The following is a 23449-nucleotide window of genomic DNA, read 5'->3' as shown; positions in this document are numbered from 1 at the left end:
AAAGGCCTTGGCTCTGTGTAAGCACTGCTCAGCAATAATGAAAACATCTAGGAACGATAAAAATAACTGCTACAGGTGAACCCAGGACACTGTGTTCAGGACAGATATAAACCACAGCACCATACCAGCTACTGTGAAGAAAATTAACTCTACCCCAGCCAAAACCAACACACTAGCAAAGAGCCACTGTGTGTACAGAGGAGAGAAACAGCACAAGGTTTAAGTGCCCTTTTTGGCAGAAGGAAGTCTTTTGTCAGCTGTACTGGAAAATTTTGGATGGTCTGTCAAAATTTTGCAGCTGGTTATTGGTTCAGTGACATGAACTCCTCCCTTGCATGACTGAATGTAAGAGGTACAGAGCTAAGCACTGTGCTGAGCTCACTGCAGTGCTGAGGGGTAGGGATAACATTAGGAAATCGGAAGACCTGAAGCAAAGTAACTGAACCATGGTAACTCTTTCTTTTGCAATACTAGCCCAAGGAGAAGCTATGATAGTGCACTTTCAGAACAAAAGAATGCAAACCCTCTGGTTATTGGATAATTCCAGTTACAAAACTCGGGAGACTTACAGCTCCAGCATGTCTTTCCTTCACATCAGATCTAGCTTTGACACACATGATGTATGGAAATAACTGCAATTTTCCTCATTATTGGTAGAGGACAGTTCTCGTTCCGGTTGCCCAGGCCACTACTGTTTTCCTACTGTTTTCTTTTAAAGGAGGAAGCTTCCCCTCTTCATGAGTCAAAGAGCCTGTTCTCTGGTTTCTGCAGAGACAACTGCCCCCTGATTAGGTTCATTAATGATGTGACTCGAGGCCACCATGTTAAATGTACACATACTAAACTGTGACGGCAGAGACGGCTTCGAGCTGTGTGAGGCACAGATGGGCTCTGTGCCATGGGGAGAGGAGGCTGCTACAGCGGGGAGTGAAGGCAGGCTGCTAGTGGATGCCCAGAAATATTGGGTCTTCAGTTCAGCTCATAATGGATGTGTTTGAGTTGTTGCGTGAAGACACCCTGAAATAATAATAATAATAAAAGAAATAAAAATCAGAGTAAAAATATTGATAATTTTTCCATTTTGAAGCAGAACTGGAAGGGGAAGATGGTGGCAGAAGGGACCCTCTCCTCCCATCTGACACGCAGTGCCAGCTGAAGCTGACGTGGGTGAGACGGCTGTGGGTGAGTTACAGCCCTTTTTTCGGAGCCCTGTCAGAAAACAGTATTTTTTAAAAAAACCAAAGCCGCTGAAAACCAGGAGGTTGGGAGCCGGTTAACTGCCCGCCCCGCCTCAGTCCGCCCCGGCAGAGGGCAGCACAACCGATCGAGCACAGGCTGGGCCCTCGGAGACCATAGAGTCGCGCCTCTCCCGCGCCGCCGGCGCTGGTCGCTGAGGGAGGGGAGTCGCGCGATCGTTTCCTGCTCCACCCCATTCCCGCTGTACCCTCCACCCAATCTCGGAGGTGGCGCATGCGCATCAGGACGGGCACCTGAGGGCGAAGGGGCTCAGCTATGGCGGTTTCCATGATCTGCAGCCGGGCGTCGGCTGGGCTGAGGGGTAGCGGTTTCCGCGCCGCACTGGGCACCGCCACGGCGAAGGTAGGGGCCGCTCGGGAGCGGGGGTGGGACGGAGTGGGCAGGGTTGGGCCCGGCCTAGGCTGCGAAGCGACGGCGGGAGGAGCGGCCGTCTCGTCCCACTGCCGCCGACCTGTCCTGTCCTGTCCTGTCCCGTCCTGTCCTGCCTCGCCCTGTCGTGGCGGCGGGGCTGGCGCTTGCCTTTGTTGTACGTGCCGTGCCACTCTAGCTGCTGTTTTTGCTTGTGGCAGGTCTTGAGTGCGTGGTCCCCTTTTCCTTCCTTTTCAAACTTCCCTGCCTAAATTGGCTTGGAAATCCCGATGTCGCCATCTCCGCTGTCACCTTACTCATAGGACGAATAGGGCTGTGTCAGTAGACTCTTCTTCCAGCTCGCAGTTCCCCAGTCTCTGCCCTTGTTTCCTGTGAATGACTTACGGGTATGGTCATGTTTTTGGCTGAAGAACCCCAGAAAAACAGTGCAAACCAAAGAGCGATGGAGACTGAAGTGTGTTATACATGCTCCGCGAAACTCTCTTCTCCTTCCACACAGGGAGGAAGGTCGCTTCGAGTTCCCCTCTCGTGTTACACACAGCCTCAGGGCCCAGCTGGTCAGTCAGTGCCAGGAGCAGCAGCTACAGCCGTCAGCACCTCTCACTTGGGTTTCATGCCAAGGAAGGGGCCTCCTGTTTGCAGAAGGAATCCTTTGAAGGCTAAATAGGCTCTCTTAATTTGGTAGCTTGAAATGCCGTAGTAAAGCTTTTGTGCTGTCTGCATGCTTACTTTATTTAAAATGAAATGAAACCTTAAAAATCCAGTCTGCTAAAACTTTCCCAGTACAGACTGATTTTTGTGGTACTTGTGCCAATGGTACATATAAAAAAAAAAACAAACCAAACCAATCTCTAGAATAAATACAAGTTTCTTTTAGTTTCTGCTGCCCCTCTTTCCCAAGGCTTCCCAAGTTTGGCAGACAGAGGCAGTCTGCCAGAGCTTTTGAATTACCTATTCTGTGTGCTTTTTTCTGTTCTCTTATACTTCCAAAATTCCTCAAGGTCCTTTTCCCTACAGATATATTCCTTTAAGTCCTTAAATGGTAGCTAAATACTCAAGGGTGTTTTAACCCTGTCAGTCCTTGTCAGTGCTAGCAGCTTCACTGGCTCTTTCCCACTGCCTTGGTAAGCCCTCACAAACCCCAGTACCAAACCTGACATGAATGACTAATGTGAAAGGGTAATGTATAACAAGTTTAGGATTAAGTGTTCAGGTGTTTGCATTGATACACTAAACTGCACTTGTTTAATATATAGGGTTTTTAACCTAAGTTAAGATGGCAACCGAGTCATCGTCTTTGTTCTTTTTGTTTTTCTGTTTTCTGTTTTTCTCTTCCTTCAGGTACTTGGTGTAAGCCCAGGAATACTCAGTAATCATGGATTTCAGGTGCAACAACAGCAACAGAGGAGTCTGTCACTACACGAGTATATGAGCATGGGACTGTTGCAGGAGGCTGGCATTGCTGTTCCACATGGACTAGTTGCCAAGACACCAGACGAAGCTTACAAAATAGCAAAAGAAATAGGTATAGAACATGTACAATTTAGGCATGGGATTGATACAAGGTGTAACTACTTTTTCTGTCTTTCCTGGTAAGACATTTGTTGGAGTTCTGAACATATCTTAAAGAGAGCCTTTCCTGTGAAGCAATTTTCTTGTAGATTTGAGTATTTACTTTGGAGCTGACGTTATCTTAATCTGATGCTTTCTAATGCTTAGGATTGCTCAGAGAACAAGCAGTGTGCTTTCACACAGTGGAATCAGTTAAGTGACCTAGTTTTACTTAACTGAAGAGTGTCTTTATTCAGACTTGTTTACAAAGCTAAACTGTGACCCTGAAATGGGGAAGGACTTGGTCTTGCTTCCATTAAAGGCTGTGAACATGTATTTTGAGCATCATCATTCCCATATCCTGAATGCTGCAGATACTCTTCCAGTAACTTCTGAGTCTCACTTAGAAGGAATGGGGCAGGTATAAATTGTGTTAGCCTAGACTAATACAGCTACACAAACTCTTTGAGATGAGCAGTAGACTCTGCTACAAATCCTGGTGTCTTTTTACTCACAAACAAGTTTAGAGGAGATCTTGTGTGAAGAGCTTCAGTGGTGGTGGCAGGTAAGGCTTCTGTAGTCCAAGATCTCATATAGGACAGAAGATGCAAAGCATACGTGCCTTCAGGCTGCAGAAGAAAAGTAAAATCCTATACATTTGTGAATGTGCTGTTCTGGCAAAATGCAGCTGCCTCATGCAGGAGGGGAGAACTTTAATGGCTTGTGGTTAATATGCAAAATTCTCGGAGGTTGGTGGAAGGGAATCCAGTCGCCTTTGCCTGGTGCTTAAATACTGTATTTAGAGTTGAGCTTTAATTTTGGACTTGACTGCCTATTATTAATTTGCTACTTTACCTACTGTGTGTCTTAGTAAAATTTTTTTTTAATTGGGATGTGATGTAGAAGTTGGCTTCTGTTGTTACAGCCATTAATACTGATTTTTTTTTTTTTTTTTTTTTAATCTTAAAGCTCTCCCTCCCTTGAAAAAATGTAGTAGGGTTATCATACAGCTTTAATAAAGGATATTACTTATATTCCATTCTCATAAGCAAATGCCTAAATCTCTTTCACCTCCAAATGGTTACATTTGTAGTGATTCATACGTTTACAGGTTTTGTAAGATTAATTTCAGCTTCATATGTACATTTAAGACAAGAAATCAAGTCTGGAAAGGATACCTTTTTTTCTAGAGCAAGTTAGGCTGCTTTGTAATGTAGAAAGGAATGGAAAAGCTGCTTTTCTTTCAGATATGGTGTCCCAGAAATTCAGGTGTTGCCTGCCTGCCTGCCTTCTTTCTCTTGTTCCTACTAGAGAATAAACGACACAAAATTATAACTTCATTAGTATTAAAGAGAGGTGTTAAAATACTTCTGGGAATGCTTTAAAATTCAGACCTGCTCCTTGTGTTCAGGTTGCATTGTAGTGTGATCTAAACTTCACAAGTTGGACATACCCCTTTGCTTACATGAATATGTTGCACAGAACTACTAGTGGCAAGTGAGGCAACCTTTGCCTGTGGCTCTTAGTAGCCAGCAGGGAAACTCGAAGGTCATGATGTCTTTGTTTTGTTCATTGTTCAGAGAGGGTTCCTGTAGCAAAGCAGTTGTGTCTGATTGCTGGCTTATAACTGTCTCATCCATGTGATGTCATAGGTATGCCTCCAGATAAAGGAGTATGTGACCCTGTGCAATTTATTGGGGATCAGAAAAATGAAGTATATGAGTTTGCATTCCTTCATAAGCTGGAATAGAGAAATTCTGGGCTGCTGGCTTCAGCCATATACTTGACTATGGTGCTGTGGCTTTCTTTGGTACTTGAGGAAGGGATGACTTCCCAAAAGGAGAACACAGTGAAGGAGCTTGATTTTTGAGACATTGCTAAAATGTCCAGAACTCATTCTGAATGGTGGCAGATTATCCTTTGCTCCAGTGTTTGGATTTCTTTGTTATTGTAACCATTTGCCCCCCCCCCCCCCCCCTTTTTTTTTCACTAGTATCTCTAGTATGTACTTTAAAAACAACCCCAATCTCTAGCATAATGAAAAAAATCTCACTTTTTTTGGTCCACCTGGTCATTGTTTATTTTTGTTATGTAAGAGCTTTTGCCAGTAGATAGATTATCTTTTGCTTCTTTTTAGGTGTTAAATTGTTTTTTCACATGTTTGTCTAAACCCTCCCAAAGATAGTAGGTAGCATTGCTCTGTTTTCCTAGTGGTGATCCTCATGTTTCTGATAACCTTTAGTCAGAAACCTGCTCTCTGTTATACGTTGGGATAAAAAGTTACCCATTTCTAACTGAAGCGAGGTGTTTGCAAAAGGAAAGAAATTCAATGCCAAAACTCAAGTTTACAAACACAGTCTTCTTATTAACAGAGATTATTGTAGTTTAGCTGTGGCTGTAGCGAAATCAGTGTAAGCCCATTGCATGAATAAAGCCAAAGCTTAACCATACTGATGATTACTATCACTGCGAGGTAGCTGGTGTGGTAAAATCAAAGCTGAGGCATAGGAACATTGCAGATTGTCTTAGAGCCTAGTTAGAATAGTGCACTAAATATTCTTTAAATAACAAAAATGATAAAATTTGTTAGAATTTCATTCAATGTTATACTTATCTTGAGGTCTGAAGTTAGATGATATAGTCTGGAAGCCAGAAAGGTTGCTTCCTCTCCACTCCCTCAGTTTTCTTGTACTAAATGTTTTTTTCTGCTAAAGACTAAAATATCCTAAAGGGAGCAGATTGTTTACCTATATGTAGAGTAATTTTGAAATGTATGTGGAGTAAAAAACAGTTTTTGAGCTTGCATTATTCTCTAACTTTTTCTAATATTTTTTGTTAAGGAAACTGAGATGACATTAGATGCTGTGAGCAACTTCTTAGCCATGGTGACAGCTCACTTAAACCTGGTTTGAGTCTTAAGGGGAAAAAAATGCGTATATATTTTTGCTATTTTTTAAAAATTTGGTTTCTGCTGCAGCTATCATACTTCTTATAGTGCTGCTTTCAACTCAGATTTCTGTTCTAGCTGGATTCTGCAAATGATTATTTCTTTGCTTCTGTTTTTTAAGAATCCTGTTGTGTCATGGGGAGGTTTTCTTTTGTAATTACTACGGCATTGATTTGCATATAGCTTTTTCTTTCCATATGTGGCTTTTGAGAGTCATCACTGGAATTTGTTACTTTCCCCAAGCAGCTTTTTCCCTGTAAAGAGTCTTGCATCTCATTTCACATGAATTATTACTGTATGCTGGTTTGTGCAACTATGCCCCTTTTAAAATAGCTACTGTTGAGTAATTCAGTCTCTGAGATTAGGTTTGGACCTCCAGTAGATCTTACTGCTCACTTTTTCTCCAGTAGTTCACTGTCTCCATTCACGACCTCTAGATCTTATTTGTGCCTCTGAAAGAATGCATTCTGCTTGGAGCTGAGAAGACTTGGATCTGTAAAAAAAAAAAACCCACCCCAACAATATTTTTGGTCATTTGTGGGCTTTGCAATATGTGGTTCTTCATGTGTTACATGAGCGAAAAAGTGAGCTGAGTAAATTCTGTTCCACAGTGCTGGTAAGAGGCAGCAGCAGCAGTGTGTCTTGGTGGTAGACTCTGTAAGTGTATGGTGTACTCTCAGCCTATGCATGCATTCCAGCTGTGACTGGTGCTGGTTTAGAATATGGCATGTTGTCAATAACATGACTAATAAACCTAAAGGCTTATTTATTGAAGAACAGATGCTTTGTCAGTGTGATATCAGGTAGCTCAGCACAACACGCTCTTTGAAATGTATTGCTGTTCGTTAAGACAGCACCTATGAAAGTGTATGTATTGCTGTAACTGAAGACTTGATGCTTCCTGATGCCTCCCTCTGTTAACAGTTGGGTGGAAGAGAGTCACATATTGTATGCGTATAGAAAAGCCTGCTTTTCTCTTATAGCATATGCTTCTCTACATGATGATTTGAGAGCTAAGATTTCTGAAGTGATTAATATCTTGAAGCAGGTTTTGTATTCTGGTAGTTTTGTAGGAGTTTGAAATAGTGAATCCCACAGCTTTATGCTTATGGCAGATTATCAAATTACAATAAAATAAAAAGCTGTTCAGAATAGGAGGTGTTGAGAAACTGGGTGCATAACATTTCACCTTTCTGTATCAAAGTTTTTGAATTTAATGCTACTTTTGCTGTTGCAGTTTAAGAGATCTAGTCCACCTCCTTATCAGTGTGGATTATGAAGAATGATCTCATTTGGTATGCTTTCTACAGAGTGAGTCAAGTAATTGTCTTGGCTCTATTCCTGCAGACAGTTCTGTCAGATGTTTCTTTTCTGACTTTTGAGTTCTTTTCAATGTTGTTACTTTGTTTTTCTGTTTATTGCCTAAGCGTACAAACAGTATCTGTTAAAAAAAAAGAAGTGAAAAGTAAACTTGGGTAGCTTTAAAGGTTTGTTCATCTGAGGCTTGATTTAATCAGAAACCAAAATTTAGTACAACATGTGCAGTGTTTTTCTTAGGTTAAGTAATAGTTTTTTCTTTACTAGCTCTTCAAAAGAGCAGGTATTCCAGGCTCTGTAGCACCAAAGCTAGGGTGATTTCCTCCTTGTGTATGCCACGCTTTCCTTGGTAGTCTCTGATTAAGTTGGTGGTTTTAGTTTATTTTTTTATTTGTTTTGTATTTATGTTTTTTTTTTTTCCTTTATTCTGTGTCACACTGAAAGCTCACATCTAGGTTTTTCTCTTTGTAATAGTTTTTGGTTGTTTTGCCATTATCTCTTTTCCCTGTTTTTCAATTATCTGCTAGACTATGTTAACTGATGTCTTTTAGGTTGTCTGTAGTCTGAAGCTCCAGAGCATTTATTCAGATGCTGTAGGATATGGATGATGATGTAAGGTGGTAAATGTGCAGAAATGCCGCAGGTCTTACATTAAAGAAAAATCTGCTGTAATGATCAGATTCTAAATAGCTGTACCTAACAAAACACAGACTGTATACTCTGAAGAGATTCTCTGCCTGTGTTGGCAGAGTTAAGGTTGGCATACTCTTTACGTTGAGACTTCTGTTGATAGTACATTGTTACTTACATGCTCATCTTTTTCCCTCCCTAATTCCAGTAAATACAGCTGTATTGTTTAAACTTAGAGATTTTGTTATATCTGTGCAGCAAGAAAAAAGTAGGTTTGTGTTTTAAATGGAGAGTCTTCCTGGAACTAAAAGCTTTTAAATAGAGTAACTGAGGCAAAAGTTATGGGTCTCTGTCTCTCTCCCAGGGTAAGTTTGCAGTTGAATGGTAGTTGATAATTTGGTTGGCACTATGTTATTAACCATTGCTGCCTTTTACTGTTGTTTGCTTTGTCAGAACACATTAGGCTTGCACAATTATTATCAAGGTGTTTATGATATGTGGAAAGCAGTACTGCCACTGCAGTCAATATTTATCAGAAGTCAGAATGGAAACTTGTAAAGCAGAACATTTTAGTAAAGTTTGCCCTAATCATGAGACTTTCTACTTGTGTAGAAAACTCCAGAGATACAATGGAACAACAAACCTTGCTTCTTAAGGTTATCAGAAGATTGTTAATAGATAACTCATGCATGCACGTATTATTCTATGAGAGTATCTAAGGAGAAAGAGACCTTTCTCCCACTCTGAAGGCTTAGGTTATGGAATCAGAAATTATTCCTTCCAATAAAGTGATACCAGCCATGCTAGAAATGAAGATATGTCTGTTTCCTGGCGGTATTATTCTTTTGCTGTCTAGTTAATAAATGATGAAGATGAAACCTATAGTGTTAGTACTGTATAAATTTTTTTTGTTGCTGACTCAGTGTTCTGATGATTTCAGGCACCTGTTCTCATTGGTATCTACTCTTAATTTTCTAAACATTTCCTGGTTCTTTTCAGACTGTTTTTACTTCCACATGCTTCTAGTGCTAACTGCCATTAATATGGAAATGTAGCTCTTAACAGATGCTTGTTTTGAGTTTTATGTATTGTTCTGTAGCTTGTTTGCCTGAGACAGCTGTGCTAAAGGTTTGCTATGTAGTTCTAGTGCCCTGTGTTCAGGCTTTACAATTTGTTACTGTGGCCGAGAGCAAATGTCCTGATTTCTGTCCTGCTCCCTTCAGTGTTCCAGTCGCTGTGCTTGTTACACAGTGCACTTCCTCACAAAAGTACTGTCCACTGCGTTAGCTTTTGCCTTCAGTGCCTTCAGTCCCTTTTGCCAGCAGTGTCAGTCTTCTGATATGCTCCAGGGTGTGATCGTGCAAACGCTTATGCTGGCACAAGAAAGGCTGGAGTGAAAAGCTGAGGACAGGGGGCAGGGTAGGACTGCTGTTATGGTGTAGTGTTGGCTGGTGCAAACTGTCCTAACTTGGTATGTGAGTACCTGCTCTAGGGCAGAAACTGCTATTTCTCATTGAAACAGAAGCCCAGCAATATTTCAGAGCAGTGTAAGCAAACCAGAAGGGCACAGCTCTTGATAACTGAGTAGAAAAATGTTAGCTACTGGTTTCCAAATTTTTTTCTTGGATTACTGTGTATCAGCAGTTCTCGGTGATAGTGCTGTGGCTGCAGATGAGGTATGTGAGTAAACATTTCTGCCCTTTAGTTTCAGGGTCACTTTAAATGGGAGCTGTAGGGAAAAATAAATGAAGTTTATTGAACAATAACCTTTCTCCATGGGTTAAGTTAAGGTTTTCTTGGGGCATCTTATCTTGAATTTAGTTTCAGGTACGTCTGTGCAGCTTAATTACTTGTAAGCATAGCTGCCCAAATTGTTCTTGAAGTGTTGTTATGCAATCAAGCTGCTAGTTTGCTTGCAGTGCTGCAGGAAAACAAATTATAAGTCATTGCTATCATGCTCATTTAATGCCACAATTGCTCCATTCTGTTGCAATGGTGACTTTGTTATGACCAAAAACTGATTGCAAAAAGTTTGAGGTTGTTTCTCACATATTTTTTTCAGTCTTTATGTTTTGCTAAAGTGTAATCATGCATAATAGTTACATTCTTAAGAAATACTGTATGTGATGAGGGCAATGGTTTATTTAGCCCAGTATTTTGCCTCTTATAGTGGCATAAGGACATCCTGTTAAGGGAAAACTGTTAGCCTGGCTATTTTCTGCAGTCCATACCTCTCATTTCCTGCTAGCATTTTAATAATTGTTGCCTTAGGAACAACTCTGCCCAATTCCTTTTGACTCTTGCATTCTTCCTTCATATATTCTTGCAGGCTTCACTGTCTTCTGTGTAAAGAAGATAGTGCCCCTTTTTAGAACTGACTTTCCTTGGTAGCTGGCTTTTGCTTTTGGCTGGTGTAGAACAGGAAACTGAGTGTATGGTGTACATGTAGTGGTGTGTTCTTGCTCTGTGCCACACCAGGTATGGCTGAAGACCAGGATCATTTTCTTGCTTTGTTCTCTTTTGATAGTCCTTTCCTGTATGGGAAGGCCATAATTTTCATTTACCCTTGTAAATTACTTTTATAATCGTGAGCAGAGCTAAATGTCATGTACCAGCTGAGATCTTAAGAGAGCTTTAGTTGGCATCTGGTTCTGACTTGTTTAGATATTGTTTTTTATTGCTAGGAGAAGTAAAAACTACAAAGAAGGTGCCTGTGGGTGAATTTTACAGCCTTCTTGAAAATTTCTCTGTAGAAATAGCTTTTACTCTGGATTTAGTGTAGGAGATGTAAGGTGGAGAAACAGGACCCTCTCTCCTGAGCTTCCTAGTGTACTGTAAATTAAATCTCTTAGTCTTGATTACTAAATATATCTGTTCTGAATCATTGTCAGATATCAAACCTCCATAGAAAGCTCAAAATAGTGAAATGATGTGAATATTTTAAATCTTAAATATTTGAGTTACTTCAGAGCCCTGTGAAAAAATCTAGGTAGATTGTCAGTGAGAAAGGGGTGTTATTTTATTTTTCTTTTTTTTCCTAACTCAGATAGTAAAATATTTTGATCTCTCTTTTATGCTAACACTAAGAAGTCGTGCTTCTCCACATTTTGTGTTTGTGTGTACACCCAAGGTGAATTGTTTTCAAATGGATGGAACTTTGTTTTTAAGCTTGCGTGTTGGAGTATGTGGCTTCATTTACCCGGGAAGCTACTATTGATAATCTTATTCACACATGAGGCTTAGTGTTTTCTAAAGCAAGCTGTGTACTTAATGTAATTGCATAAAAGTTAAGTCTTCTATAAACCATGTTAACTTACTTGATTGCTGGTACCTAGTAGCCACAAGAAAGAGTTGTCTTCAGGAACTGAATTAAATATTAGATAATAGACTATATGTAAATAGTTGTTAAATAGTAGGTCAACATATACTTCTTGCATGTTTATAACCTTCATGCTTCTTGTGTCAACAGACTTTGTGTCAGTTGTGAATTCAGAGATCTGTTGTTAGGTAGATAGCCAAGAAGGAAAATTTACAAGTAGCTGATTAGGAGTAGTAATTTGAGCATTCTCTTTGCTTATAGCCACCCTAGCTTGTGATATTATGCAAGCTTAATTTATCTGGCCAGGAAGGATGCAGGTCAAAATAGGAAATAACATATTTGTGTCTGCCATAACCTTCAGTATGCTTAGTTGCTAGTTTTGCTGGAGTACTGCAGTTTTCTTAGGCTTTCCCGTGGTTGCCTTTTCACATCCAAGAGAACAGCAAGTTCTTCCTTTGCTCAGAAAGACCAGAGTGGTTCAGCTAATGGTGGCATGAGAAAAGATGGGATGTGCCGCACAAAAGTGAATGAGGCAGCTCTTAACATCTTGCAGTCTAGTTGCTGTTTGCAGTCTATTCACTGTAATTGAACTTGAGTAACTACTCAGGTCTTTGTTTTACTTCCTTTATCACCTTAAATGACTTGATGAACTGAACTTACTTCATTGCTTTATGTCTTGAACATCCTGGTCTTTTTTGATGATACCCTCTGCTTTTTAAACCCAAATGCATAGTCTTCCCTACTTAGAATGATATTTTGTTAAGGATTTTTAAACAGTTGAAGCTAATTAAAGGGCTTACTCTGCCTTCTCTGGGAAAAATAGCAAATTTGCTTAGGCCTCTGACTTCTGCAAAGCACTCAAGCTTATGCATCAGTGCTTTGCAGAATGGAAGCCGTAATGGACCTGCCAGTTGACTTGGGTAAGTGCCACAGTTACATATCATTGCTGAGAAGATAGTGTTTGCAGAGTATTTGTACTTGATTGAGGAAAATCTTGGATTTTAGTATGTCAGATACTCAGTGTCATTAATAGGCTGTGAGATACTAACCAGTTGTTACTGGGTGCTTAATCATTTCTGATTTAAACATGGTTTAAAGATCTATCAAAGCATCAACATCCTTGTACCAACCAGGACACTTAACTTACCAAGGTTTGTTCACAGAACAGCCTAAAGCTGAAATTGATGGGTGGTTTGAGACTTTTGGAATAACCTGTGTGAGTTAAAATACTGTCTTTGGTTCACACATCTGTGTTTTGAATCGGGGGGGACAGGATGGGGAGGAGGGAAGTGAGTGTGGAAAAGGGGCGATAAAATGAAAACAGCCTTTATTATTCTACCTGGGGCAGTTTGTTTTAGTAGTCACAGATGACAAATTTTGGGTTTTCTTTCATTCTAGGTTCAAAGGATCTGGTGGTAAAAGCGCAGGTTTTAGCTGGTGGTAGAGGAAAAGGAACGTTTGAAGGTGGCCTCAAAGGAGGAGTGAAAATAGTTTTTTCGTAAGTTGTTTCTAAATTATCCAGCCAAGTAGAAAAACTTGAAAGTTTCATATTATGAATTAAACCTATTGCTTAGTTTAAAATCAGTGTTTTAATTATTAACCTCAAAGTAACAAAAAATAGGTAAGATTTTTTTTTTTAAGTGCTACTTCTGTTTTTTTTTTCCCAGCAGTTTGTCACATTCTGAGCTTCTTTTATTCTAGTCCAGAAGAAGCAAAAGACATCTCCTCCAAAATGATTGGAAAGAAGTTGTTTACCAAGCAGACAGGAGAAAAAGGCAGGATATGCAATCAAGTATTTATCTGTGAGCGCAGATATCCCAGGAGAGAATACTATTTTGCAATAACAATGGAAAGGTCTTTTCAAGTGAGTAATATTAGAAATAGAAGTAAACTGGTTGTTATAGCTGAAATAAAAAAGACAAATACCATAACAGCTTACTGTACTGGTCACTTGCTTTTGAAAACCAGGAATATGCATAAGCTAAATTTTGTTTCTCTAACAACAATTGCCTTAGTGTTTAAATGCTTTAAAGATGTAATGCTACAATTTAAAGTTAAGAAATAATAAATGAATATAAGTAATTCCAACTGAAGTTCAGTGTCATATAGCTGAAGGGGAGATGGGTGGAATGAGGGGTTTATTTTCATTTTGGTTTGAGTTTGCACTTACCTATCAAGTGCTCATACTAGAATTTAGTTTAAAAAGACAGCTATGTGTGTGCATGCACATGTACACACTATTTAAGAGTTTCAGGAGCATGATAAGCAAAAGCCTTTTGGAAGAGCCAGTGGTCCTGGATAAATTGGACATTCTTTTTCTCCAGTGTGTGGAGGTTCCCAGAGGTGCACAAATGTGTCCTTCAATTTTGAGAGCATTGGTAGCTTGCTTATGCCAGTACTCCTCAGGAACTGGTAAGATTTGGGCCTAGAGGTCAGTTTTCAGAAATCTCAGGAAGATGAAAGCCAGAGTTTACTCCATGTGTATGTTCTGTATGTGTGGGTATTTAGTTTTTAAGGCTACAATTCAAACCTAGTTACTGAAATGTGAGTGTACTTTCTGACAGACTAGTGTTCTGTTATGGAGCACAAAGAACAAATTGGTAACTTCAGTAAAGCCAGTGTAAAGCAGATTTTGGAACTTTATTTTCTGAAGCTTAAAAAAACCTGAGTTTGGTCTTTCCAATGCTTAACAGTTTGCACAAATGCTATTCTTGGTGATTAGAGGAGTATCTCCAGCATCAGTACAAAATAATTTTCTGTGGAGGGATGAGAAAACTAGTCTTACATTTTTATTTTTTTGATGCAAAATTAAGAGTTAAATTTTGTATTTGTTCCTTTTTCCTTCTCTGTAGTGTACTTTGTGAGTACAGGAGAATATTAGTTGTGTTGGGTTTTAGTACAGTTATGTGGCTTCGGCACTTGGATTCTGTTGTATTCTGTAATAGAGCACAGAAGATCCAAATGTTACAGTACAAACCCCAGACGTATCACAAGGTGGCGTTAAAATACTGTAAATGGCTGGATTTTATGATCTTAAAATTGTGTAAGCAATAAGCATCCTTAATGGAAACAGAATTTGCTGTAACTGATTTAAGAAAATCAGATAAAGAAGGGAAACATATTTTCCTGACTTGTTCTTGATCTTGTATTAAAAAAACCAAACTTATTAGTGTATAAAGAGCATAAGCATGTGGGTTATTGTCTTTTGATAGGGATGTGCTTTGGTTTTACTGCTGCCTTTTGAAGTCATGTTTTTAGATGTGCTTGTAATTGCTGTATCTTGTCTAGGATGCTTATGATGAGGAAATGCCTTTCAAAAGAAGGAAGTGTGGAGGTTGAATAACACACTGTTTTCTTCTTCCTTTAAAGGGAAAACAGTCTGTAAAATAGTCTGTTGAAAGTGGAACTTGATTTCTTGGGTGTTATTTGCCAGTAGGAGCAAGATTTCTTATGTTTTAAACAAAATTATTCACTTTTGTCAATTCTGTGGAATAATGAGTTATTTTTACAATGTTTTATAGCTTTCTGATGGTTCAGGATATGAATATCCAGAAATGTTCATTGTGTTGAACCTTGCTATTAGATGTAGAATAATTTACTATCTATATGTTTCCATTTGGAAGGATGGTGTGGTTACTGAGCATGTTCTCTAATGTCATGCTTTCTGTAATTAATTGTTAACCATTATAAGGCTTTTTAATGTTAAATACCTTGTGCTGATAGGAAATGCTGCCTTAGTACACCATCTGTCATAGTCCATGCGTGGGTGGTGATAAGGGATAGCAAGTTGAGATGATACAAGTATGTCTTCACTGTAAACTGGAGGACTGTTCCCATGGGGAGAGATTTTTAGGTTCCAGTAGTGAGTCTTTGAGGTTTTTATTGAAATTTAGATAGGTTTTTTTTTGTTTGTTTTTTTTGTTTTTTAAACCAAACCAAACCTGCTGCAGTGGTTCTTAATGTCTTTTATTATTGAATAATTGAGTTCTGTTTTGCCAGAACTCCATGATTTACTTTCAGTGTTGTTCTATTGAACAGCAGTAGTGTGCAGTAACGTGTCACTAGGTCTGCAGAATTAGATTTGTCCTTGGAGTTGGAGTATGGCAGAATGAATACATGAGTGCCTGACATTTGATGTGTGTTTGTGTAGGGGTGAGTGGAGAAAGGGGAGATGTTTTTTTCTGGTGACAACCTAGAAGATGAAATGCATATGATTACTAAGTTGAATTGTCTATCAAAATTTAAAACTAGTGTGTCTGTGTTAATTGCTCTGTTAATACAGTGTATACAAAGGAAAGTTTTCCCTGTTAAAAGAAATTGGACCAAACATACACCTTAAAATTTGGAAAGTGTTATTAAAATGTTATTACATAGTTGTTATTAAAATTATTTTATTACATAGATGTATTGAATAGATAGTAACATTCTCAGAGAAGTAAATGCCCACATTTTCCAACAAACAAGATTTTGCTACTGTGAGGTATCTTATGGGAAGAATAAATTCCAATTTTGTAATAAAAAGTACTTATGTGTTTTTTTTCCTTTCTTTTTTGTTCCAGGGTCCTGTGCTGATAGGCAGTTCGCAGGGTGGTGTTAATATTGAAGATGTTGCTGCAGAGAATCCTGACGCGATAATTAAGGAGCCCATTGATATAGTGGAAGGCATAAAAAAGGAGCAAACTGTTAGGGTAATTGTTAATGTGGACAAGTACACATTAGGGAGGATGGGGGGGGGGTTGCTTTTACATTTTGTAAAGAGTGCATGCTTTCAACCTGCTGAGTTGTCTTAAACCCTTTTGACATTTTGAAATGGATTTGAACTAAGTATTTAAGTATTTTCAGGTGACAGACAATGCAAATCCAACTCTGCATGGCACTGCTTTATCTAGCTTTTGTGTGGCTTGTAAAGGTGTATGATAATGAATTCTTGCTAGCTCCTTTTTAGGGTAAGTGCAGTGTTTTGTATTGAAAAGTCTCTCAAAACCCAAGAGAAACTCCAGAGGACAGGAGAGGGTCTGCATTTACAAATTCATTTGACACTGTAATAATAGCTAAACTGGAACATGCCTAATTCGTAACTAAATCAAATCCTGAGTATCAGTTAACTGATAATGGATCTTTTACTTTCAGCTTGCCCAGAAAATGGGATTTCCTCCTAATCTGGTGGATGAAGCAGCTGAAAATATGATCAAACTATATAATCTCTTTCTGAAGTACGATGCTACCATGATAGAAATAAATCCTATGGTGGAAGATTCATCAGGAGTTGGTAATGTTTCTTCTTTATATTCTTCATGTACCAGCTTGACATTTTTATAAATCTTAGTTGCTTTGCACTGCTAAAACTTCAGCTGTATACAGCAAGAGGACTTAGCATTAACATGATATGATCAAAACCAAATTTAATAAAGCATATAAATTTGAAAATCTAGGCATAGTAGGTATCTGCCCTGAATTGCTAAGTAGGATCCTAAGTTTAAATAACTTCCTTTTAAGTTTCTTTTTATTTATTTGTTTATTTAAAAATAACACATCTTCCACTTTTGAGTGTTTGGCTACCCAGGATAAAGCATTTCTGGAAGCTGGATCTTTTCAAAAGGTCTGAAGTGAAGCTTGAGCCATATTGTGTATTCAAAGTTGGTACTGAAAAAGTAACTGGAATAGTAGCACCTTCTAGAAATCTCATGCCTTTACTAGTTGGGCATCAGAATGACTGATAGAATTTGGTATTTGATGTATTGAAAGACTATAGGCATTTAAGTGGTGTTGTTTATAAGGTTTTTAGCACATCCAGTTGCAGGATAGTTAATATTCAATTAGAACCAATTCCCCTCTCACCAAAAAACAAATCTGTGGAGAACGTTTGTACTTTAACTCAACTACAACAGTTTTAAATTTAAACATGAATATGAAAATAGCTTCCTCATCAAAGTTTACAATTACTGTTATACTGTTATTACTCTACTGTTATTATGTTAGACTGTTTTTTAAATAATGTGGCTTAAATGAACAGTATGCAGCAATCTCTCCCATCTGTTTCTCATGCCTTGTCGTTTTTATATCGTATGTAGTGAGGGATAGAGATGAAGTCTTACGATTGTACCGGCAGAAACTTAGTTCTGATGAAAAGAATACTCTAGGTTTTCCACAACACCTGCTATATCTAAGTGAAATTTACTTTTGTGTGTATTCTTCTGACAACTTTTCTTCAAACTTGGATGTTTTTAGATTGTGTTTCTGTGTGCTTACAGGCACACACACATTTAATCTAAAAACAGAAAACTAAGAGGGATTAGAAAAACCCAAACTGGAGATCTTCTGTAGGGATTAATTTAATGCTAATTATTGAAGCATAAGTTACCCACATTTATCAAACTGGTTATTGTAAGCGTCTTTGCTTTTAAGGTGTCTCAAGAACTTCATTTATCTTCCCTGCAGTTAAAGGGTTTAACTGTTTTTGTGGATAAACTAGAGAGAACCTTGTATTTACATGCAGTGCTAAGTCTGTCTTTCCAGCAAAAGTGTGTGGACTTCATGAGCCAGCTGCCAAGTTTGACTTGACATACTTTAGCATATTTATGTAGAAGTTGAGCTATTATGTTAATATTAAATGATGGTTTAGTTTTTTTTTTCCTTTCAGTGATGTGTATGGATGCAAAGATAAACTTTGACAGTAATTCAGCCTATCGTCAGAAGAAGATCTTTGATATGCAGGACTGGACACAGGAAGATCAAAGAGACAGGGATGCTGCAAAAGCAGATCTCAACTATATAGGATTGGATGGAAACATAGGCTGTTTAGGTATGTTCTAATTAGTGAAATTTAAATGACCTAATGGATTTATAAACTGAATTCCTAAATATTATCTTTATTCTCATATAGTCAATGGTGCTGGTTTAGCTATGGCCACAATGGATATAATTAAACTTCACGGCGGAACTCCAGCAAACTTCCTTGATGTTGGTGGTGGTGCTACAGTGCAGCAAGTGACAGAAGCCTTTAAGCTTATTACCTCTGATAAAAAGGTGAGGGAAGAGTTGGCATATCAAGGTCCAGGCTGTGATTTGAAAGACAATGCTTAGTGCATGTTCTCCAGAACACATGTTTTTAGGAGCATAAAATTAAAAAAGGAAAGAAAAATGAGATGTTAGCTTAATTTTGGTGCAAATGAAAAAGGCCTGAAAATATTTTTAAATTTTTCCCCTTTTCTGAAAAATAGATCCTTTGGCTGTGCACTGAGTAAGCAGTTTTGTATCCTCTGGTTGAAGTTACAGCTGTATTTGAATCTTTCCAGAAATCTTTGAGTCAGAAATACCTCTTGCCTGCTGTTTAAACCGAAAGCAGCATTCACTTGGGTTTCTCCTTTCTTTTTCTTTTTGTCTTTTGGGCGTGTTTTGCAGCTGCCTCTGTTTTGTGCATAGAGTTGTAGAGATGAATATTCATTGTGCTGTGCACAAACAAGTATCTAAGGTATTAATTGTATGTAATGTAAGATAAAATAATTTTGTAATGATGTTGGAAGGGCATTAATATTTTATCCTATCAAAAGCTTATCAGAAGCGTTTGAATATGATTAAAATGGTAAAGTAGTTGAAACTAAAGGAAGAGCTTTACCATCCCAGAAAGACAATGCAAGGACTGGATTGCTGGTCTACATAGAAATGCTTATCCCAGTAGGGACTCAATGGTAGTTTGAGACTTTGCAAAAAGAAAGAAAAATATTAAAAAAGGTAACTGAAAAAGGCAGGAGTGACTTGCAGGATCTGATAATGATATGCTACTTTTGCACCAGAATTTCATCCCCCACTTGATCATCTTTGGAAAGGGCCAGAAACAAATGATGACTGATATTACAGAGAAGCTTAGTCTCTTTGCCATTGGAAAGATTTTTGTTACCAAATGCAGGGTCTAACACACTCTCCATGGGTGTTATAGAATTATTTAGTTGGAAAAGACTTTTAAGATGATTGAGTTTGACCATGAACCCAGCACTGCCAAGTCCACCAGTAAACCATGTGCCTAAGCAACACATCTATTTCTTTTTAAATACCCCCAGGGTAGTGACCTCACTACTTTCCTGGGCAGCCTGTTCCAGTGCTTGACAACTCTTTTGGTGAAGAAATTTTTTTCATATCTAGTCTAAACCTCCCGTGGTACAACTTGAGGTAGTTTCCTTTTGTCCTATCACTTGTAACTTGGGAGAAAAGACCTACACCCACCTTGCTTACAACCTCCTTTCAGGTAGTTGTAGAGAGCGATAAGGTCTCCCCTCAGCCTCCTTTTTCAAGGCTAAACAACCCCTGTTCTCTCAGCTGCTCCTCATAAGGCTTGTTCGTTCTTCACCTTCTTCCAGCAAACTGATGAGAAACTGAGGGACATAGGCACAGAGCACCTGAATTACAGAGAAGAGAAGAAACAAGGAACAGTCTGGGAGTTGTTGATTTGGGACATGTTCTTACAATGCCAGTTTTCTGCTGATGCAAGAACAGAGTGTGTCCAAACAGACTTGTTAATATATCTTTCCCTTTCTGCCTTCCTTCAGGTGCTCACTGTTTTATCAAAACCTGATGACTGTAGCTGGGATTCCTGCTGCTAAAAGTCAGAGAGCAGTGCAGACCACTCGTCTCATGGACTGCACTCTGGCTGCCACTTTGGGTTCAGTTCAGTGATTGTTTGGAATAGCTTTCTAGGGTGCCAGTCTAAGTTGCTTCCACCCATTAGTAGCAGGAGCAAGAACTATCTCGCATAGATGAGCTAGTCTAATTGCAGGATAATGAGAACCAAGATACTGTTTCTTAAGCAGTTGCACATGAATATTCTGTCTTGTTAAGTTTATTCTGTCCTTCAGTGTTATCTGTGCATTTTTGCTCCTCCTTTATTTGGTCTCTCACCACTGCTCCTTTCCACCACTTCAGTAGGAAGATACTTTCCCTTAACCTCAGTCTCTGTCCTGAATGAAACATATTTCAGAGAGCTTACCTCTAAGCATGCCAGCTTTTAAATTGTGTATTCAATTTCTCATGCATGAGTTTTATAAGTTTTCTGCATTCTTTTGCCTGGCTTCTTCAGTATGTGGAGGTACTAGTGTGGGAAGTACCTCTGCTGGAGTAATGTTAGAAATGGAGAGATAAACAGTTGACAGACTTAAGTTGTTAAATAACTTTGCTGGAGTTTCATCTGTCTGATTTGCTTGAAGAAGATCAATCAGCTCTCTTCAGAATATTCTAAAAATGATTAATAGTGTACAGTGTGGGCTTTATACAGAAAACGTGTGTGCCTTTTCAAGCATGTACAAAGAATAAGCACTATTAAGAGAAATGGCGATTGCCTGCAACACATGCTGGATTGAAGGACAATGTGGAAGTTTCCTGGGACAGGCATTTTCCCAGAAGTAACAGTTCTGCTGTATGTGACTTGACAGAACTGTACTTCTGTTGCTGATGTTCCCAAGAACAGAAATGTTCGTCTTGGAGAGTCCCTTGCTATACTTAAGAAGTTTGAATTTTCCTTACACTGAAAGGCTGAGTGGTACTTTTATCTGATGTGCCTCTGGCCATTTTTAATGTGAATATTGTCATTGGTTCTGTAGGTACTGGCCATACTGGTAAATATTTTTGGTGGCATTATGCGATGTGATGTGATAGCACAAGGCATTGTTATGGCAGTAAAGGATTTGGACCTAAAAATACCTATTGTGGTACGGTTGCAAGGTGAGTGTGTTTCAATACATGTTAAATATATTCTGTCCATATTGACAAATGTCCTTGAGTTTATATATTGTGCAGCCAGTTGTCTGAAGATTATGGATAAGTAAGGCAAACCTTGAATTTAGATGGTGAGATTGGCAAGTTAATAAAAAGGCATTTCCTGTTTTTATAACTGCTGAAGTTGTTGTCTTCTAGATTTATTCAGTAACTTACTTTTGGAACAGGCTTCCTAGAAAATAGGAGAATGCTCTGGTGGTAGTAGTCTCCTGTTCATTAAAAGTGGCATTTTATCCCTTTCTTAAGGTACACGAGTTGATGATGCCAAAGCTTTAATAACAGCTAGTGGCCTCAAAATCCTTGCGTGTGATGACTTGGATGAAGCTGCAAAAATGGTAAGTTAGCTAGTTATGAATATTTTCAGAACATAGTATCCGTTGCAGAATATTAAGAAGTTGGAACTCCATTCAGCTAACTAAATTTAGCTTAGCATAAATCGGTGTTGGTTATTATCAGGGCCTGAAGAAAATGTTTTACAAATTAGTAAGTACATGTTTTGTAAGGAGAACTACTATGCAGTCAGAAGCTATCAAAAGCCATTATACCCCAGAAATTTCTAAGCAGGAAATAATTCATAGACTTTTTAACTTGTTATGCAAGACAAGTTGAGGCTCCGTAAGGTATCAAAATAAGATCCAGAAATGTTTGCAACAAGAACTCAGAAAAATACCTTTTAAATATATAGAATCTCTTGTGAGTGGGTACCCCAGCACCTCCCAGGAAAACGGGGTGGTACATAAAGTTCACATAAAGACACATAAACTTGTATTATTTCATCAAGATACTGGGTTGTAAATGAGAACCAGACGTTGTATAACTGTTGAGATGTTTTCTAATAGACTTGACTGATCTTTCATTTGAAAGTGATTTAAGAAGCACTGGACTAAGTAATAATTCCCCTGCCCTGGATTTTGCTGCTGATTCTCTGGCATTACTTTGTTTAAAAAGATTGGTCCAGCTCATTCAAGTTAGGATTGCTTTCAAGTCAGTCTTTATTTTCTGTTTTTCAGGTGGTGAAACTTTCCGAAATAGTAAACTTAGCAAAACAAGCTCATGTGGATGTTAAATTTCAGCTGCCAATTTGAAATGAGGAATGTCATGCTGGTGTCTAACATGTTCTCTGAAATACTGTGTTCTGTGGGATAGCTTTCATTTTCTTGTGGAGGTTTTGACTGTTTGACAGGTGCACAAACTGAAGTACCTGTTTTTAATGTTAACATTCAGAATGGTCAGAGTTCTTGTAAAAGCATGTATTGCTGATCTTTTAGTCCTTAGTTGTTTTCAAACCTCCAGCTTCTGCTGCAGAATGTCACTTGCAATATATTTCTGCGTTGTCCGAAGTAAAGCTTCTGGTTGAAAAATAATTATTCTGAATAAATTCTGAAGTTACTTTACTTGTAAATTTGGTTAAAAGTAAATATGACTAGATTATCTAGTTGTCCGTATGGAGAAATGTATTGAAACGGTATTTTATGTTGGCGACAGTTGTCCTTAGCAATATAATGGAGATGAGCCCATCAATCATTATTTATGAACAGGTGCATTTGAACTTGATCAGAAACATTTTTAGAAGTGCTTCACTGAAGTGGCTGGTAACTCTTCTGGACAACGTGTTTATTCACTACAAAATATACTGTAGCACTTAGATTTTCACAATTTCTGGTCCTTGCAAAAAAAAGCATCGTGTAGTTTTATATATGAACAAGCGTTTACCAAACTTCAAGGAGACATAATACATAGAGAATGAAATTGTCTATTGTAAATTGCTAATGAAATTGTACATTAATAAAATGTCTCCCAAAACTTCTATAGTCTTTTTCTGTATATGTTACCATTTTGATAAATTACATATACTCATGGACTAAACCATAATGTAGGATAGCAATGTAAAGCTTCTTAGGAGTCAATTTACATTAGCATACATGTTATTTTTTCCCTCCTTGAATTTCATTGCATAATTAAAAACGCATGAACTCACGCTGTGGTGAAAAGCTTGGACAGATACCATGCATTATAACATCTTACTGAAGTGGCCATAACTGATCTCTGCACAAACAAATATGCAAGAAAATGTCACTTTTTTGGGGGAAATAGTGCTTCTACGAACAAATTAATATTTATTTTTGTCACCTTACAATGCTGTTGATTTTGTAATTACATAAAACTTGGATCATGGTCCTTTTTCCATTTAATTTCCAAATGCTGTTAATTACTCTTACTCATTTTTTGTTTGTGTTTTGCAGGCCTGTTGATTTTTGTTGTTGTTGTTGAAGATGCTATTTTCTTGACTAATG

At 38.3% G+C, this 23449-nt stretch overlaps 1 protein-coding gene across 1 annotated transcript; it reads left to right on the top strand.

Annotated features, from left to right (window-relative positions):
- The first annotated feature begins 1377 nt into the window (after positions 1-1377).
- SUCLA2 (succinate-CoA ligase ADP-forming subunit beta) lies at positions 1378-22962 on the top strand. The gene is made up of 11 exons (XM_061457352.1): positions 1378-1599; positions 2968-3151; positions 12789-12888; positions 13092-13254; positions 15950-16078; positions 16521-16659; positions 18031-18192; positions 18274-18416; positions 20981-21101; positions 21402-21490; positions 22166-22962. Exons 1-11 carry the CDS (start codon positions 1513-1515, stop codon positions 22238-22240), a joined length of 1392 nt encoding a protein of 463 aa, XP_061313336.1. The 5' UTR covers positions 1378-1512; the 3' UTR covers positions 22241-22962.
- Positions 22963-23449: the final 487 nt, after the last annotated feature.

Source organism: Pezoporus flaviventris, unplaced genomic scaffold, assembly GCF_033815535.1.
Source record: "Pezoporus flaviventris isolate CSIRO_AGI_PZ_B2104156 unplaced genomic scaffold, CSIRO_AGI_Pfla_v1 ptg000025l, whole genome shotgun sequence".
Classification (NCBI taxonomy): Eukaryota; Metazoa; Chordata; class Aves; order Psittaciformes; family Psittacidae; genus Pezoporus; species Pezoporus flaviventris.
Note: the sequence above shows the minus strand (reverse complement) of the source record. Positions and strands in the feature narration are given on the sequence as shown.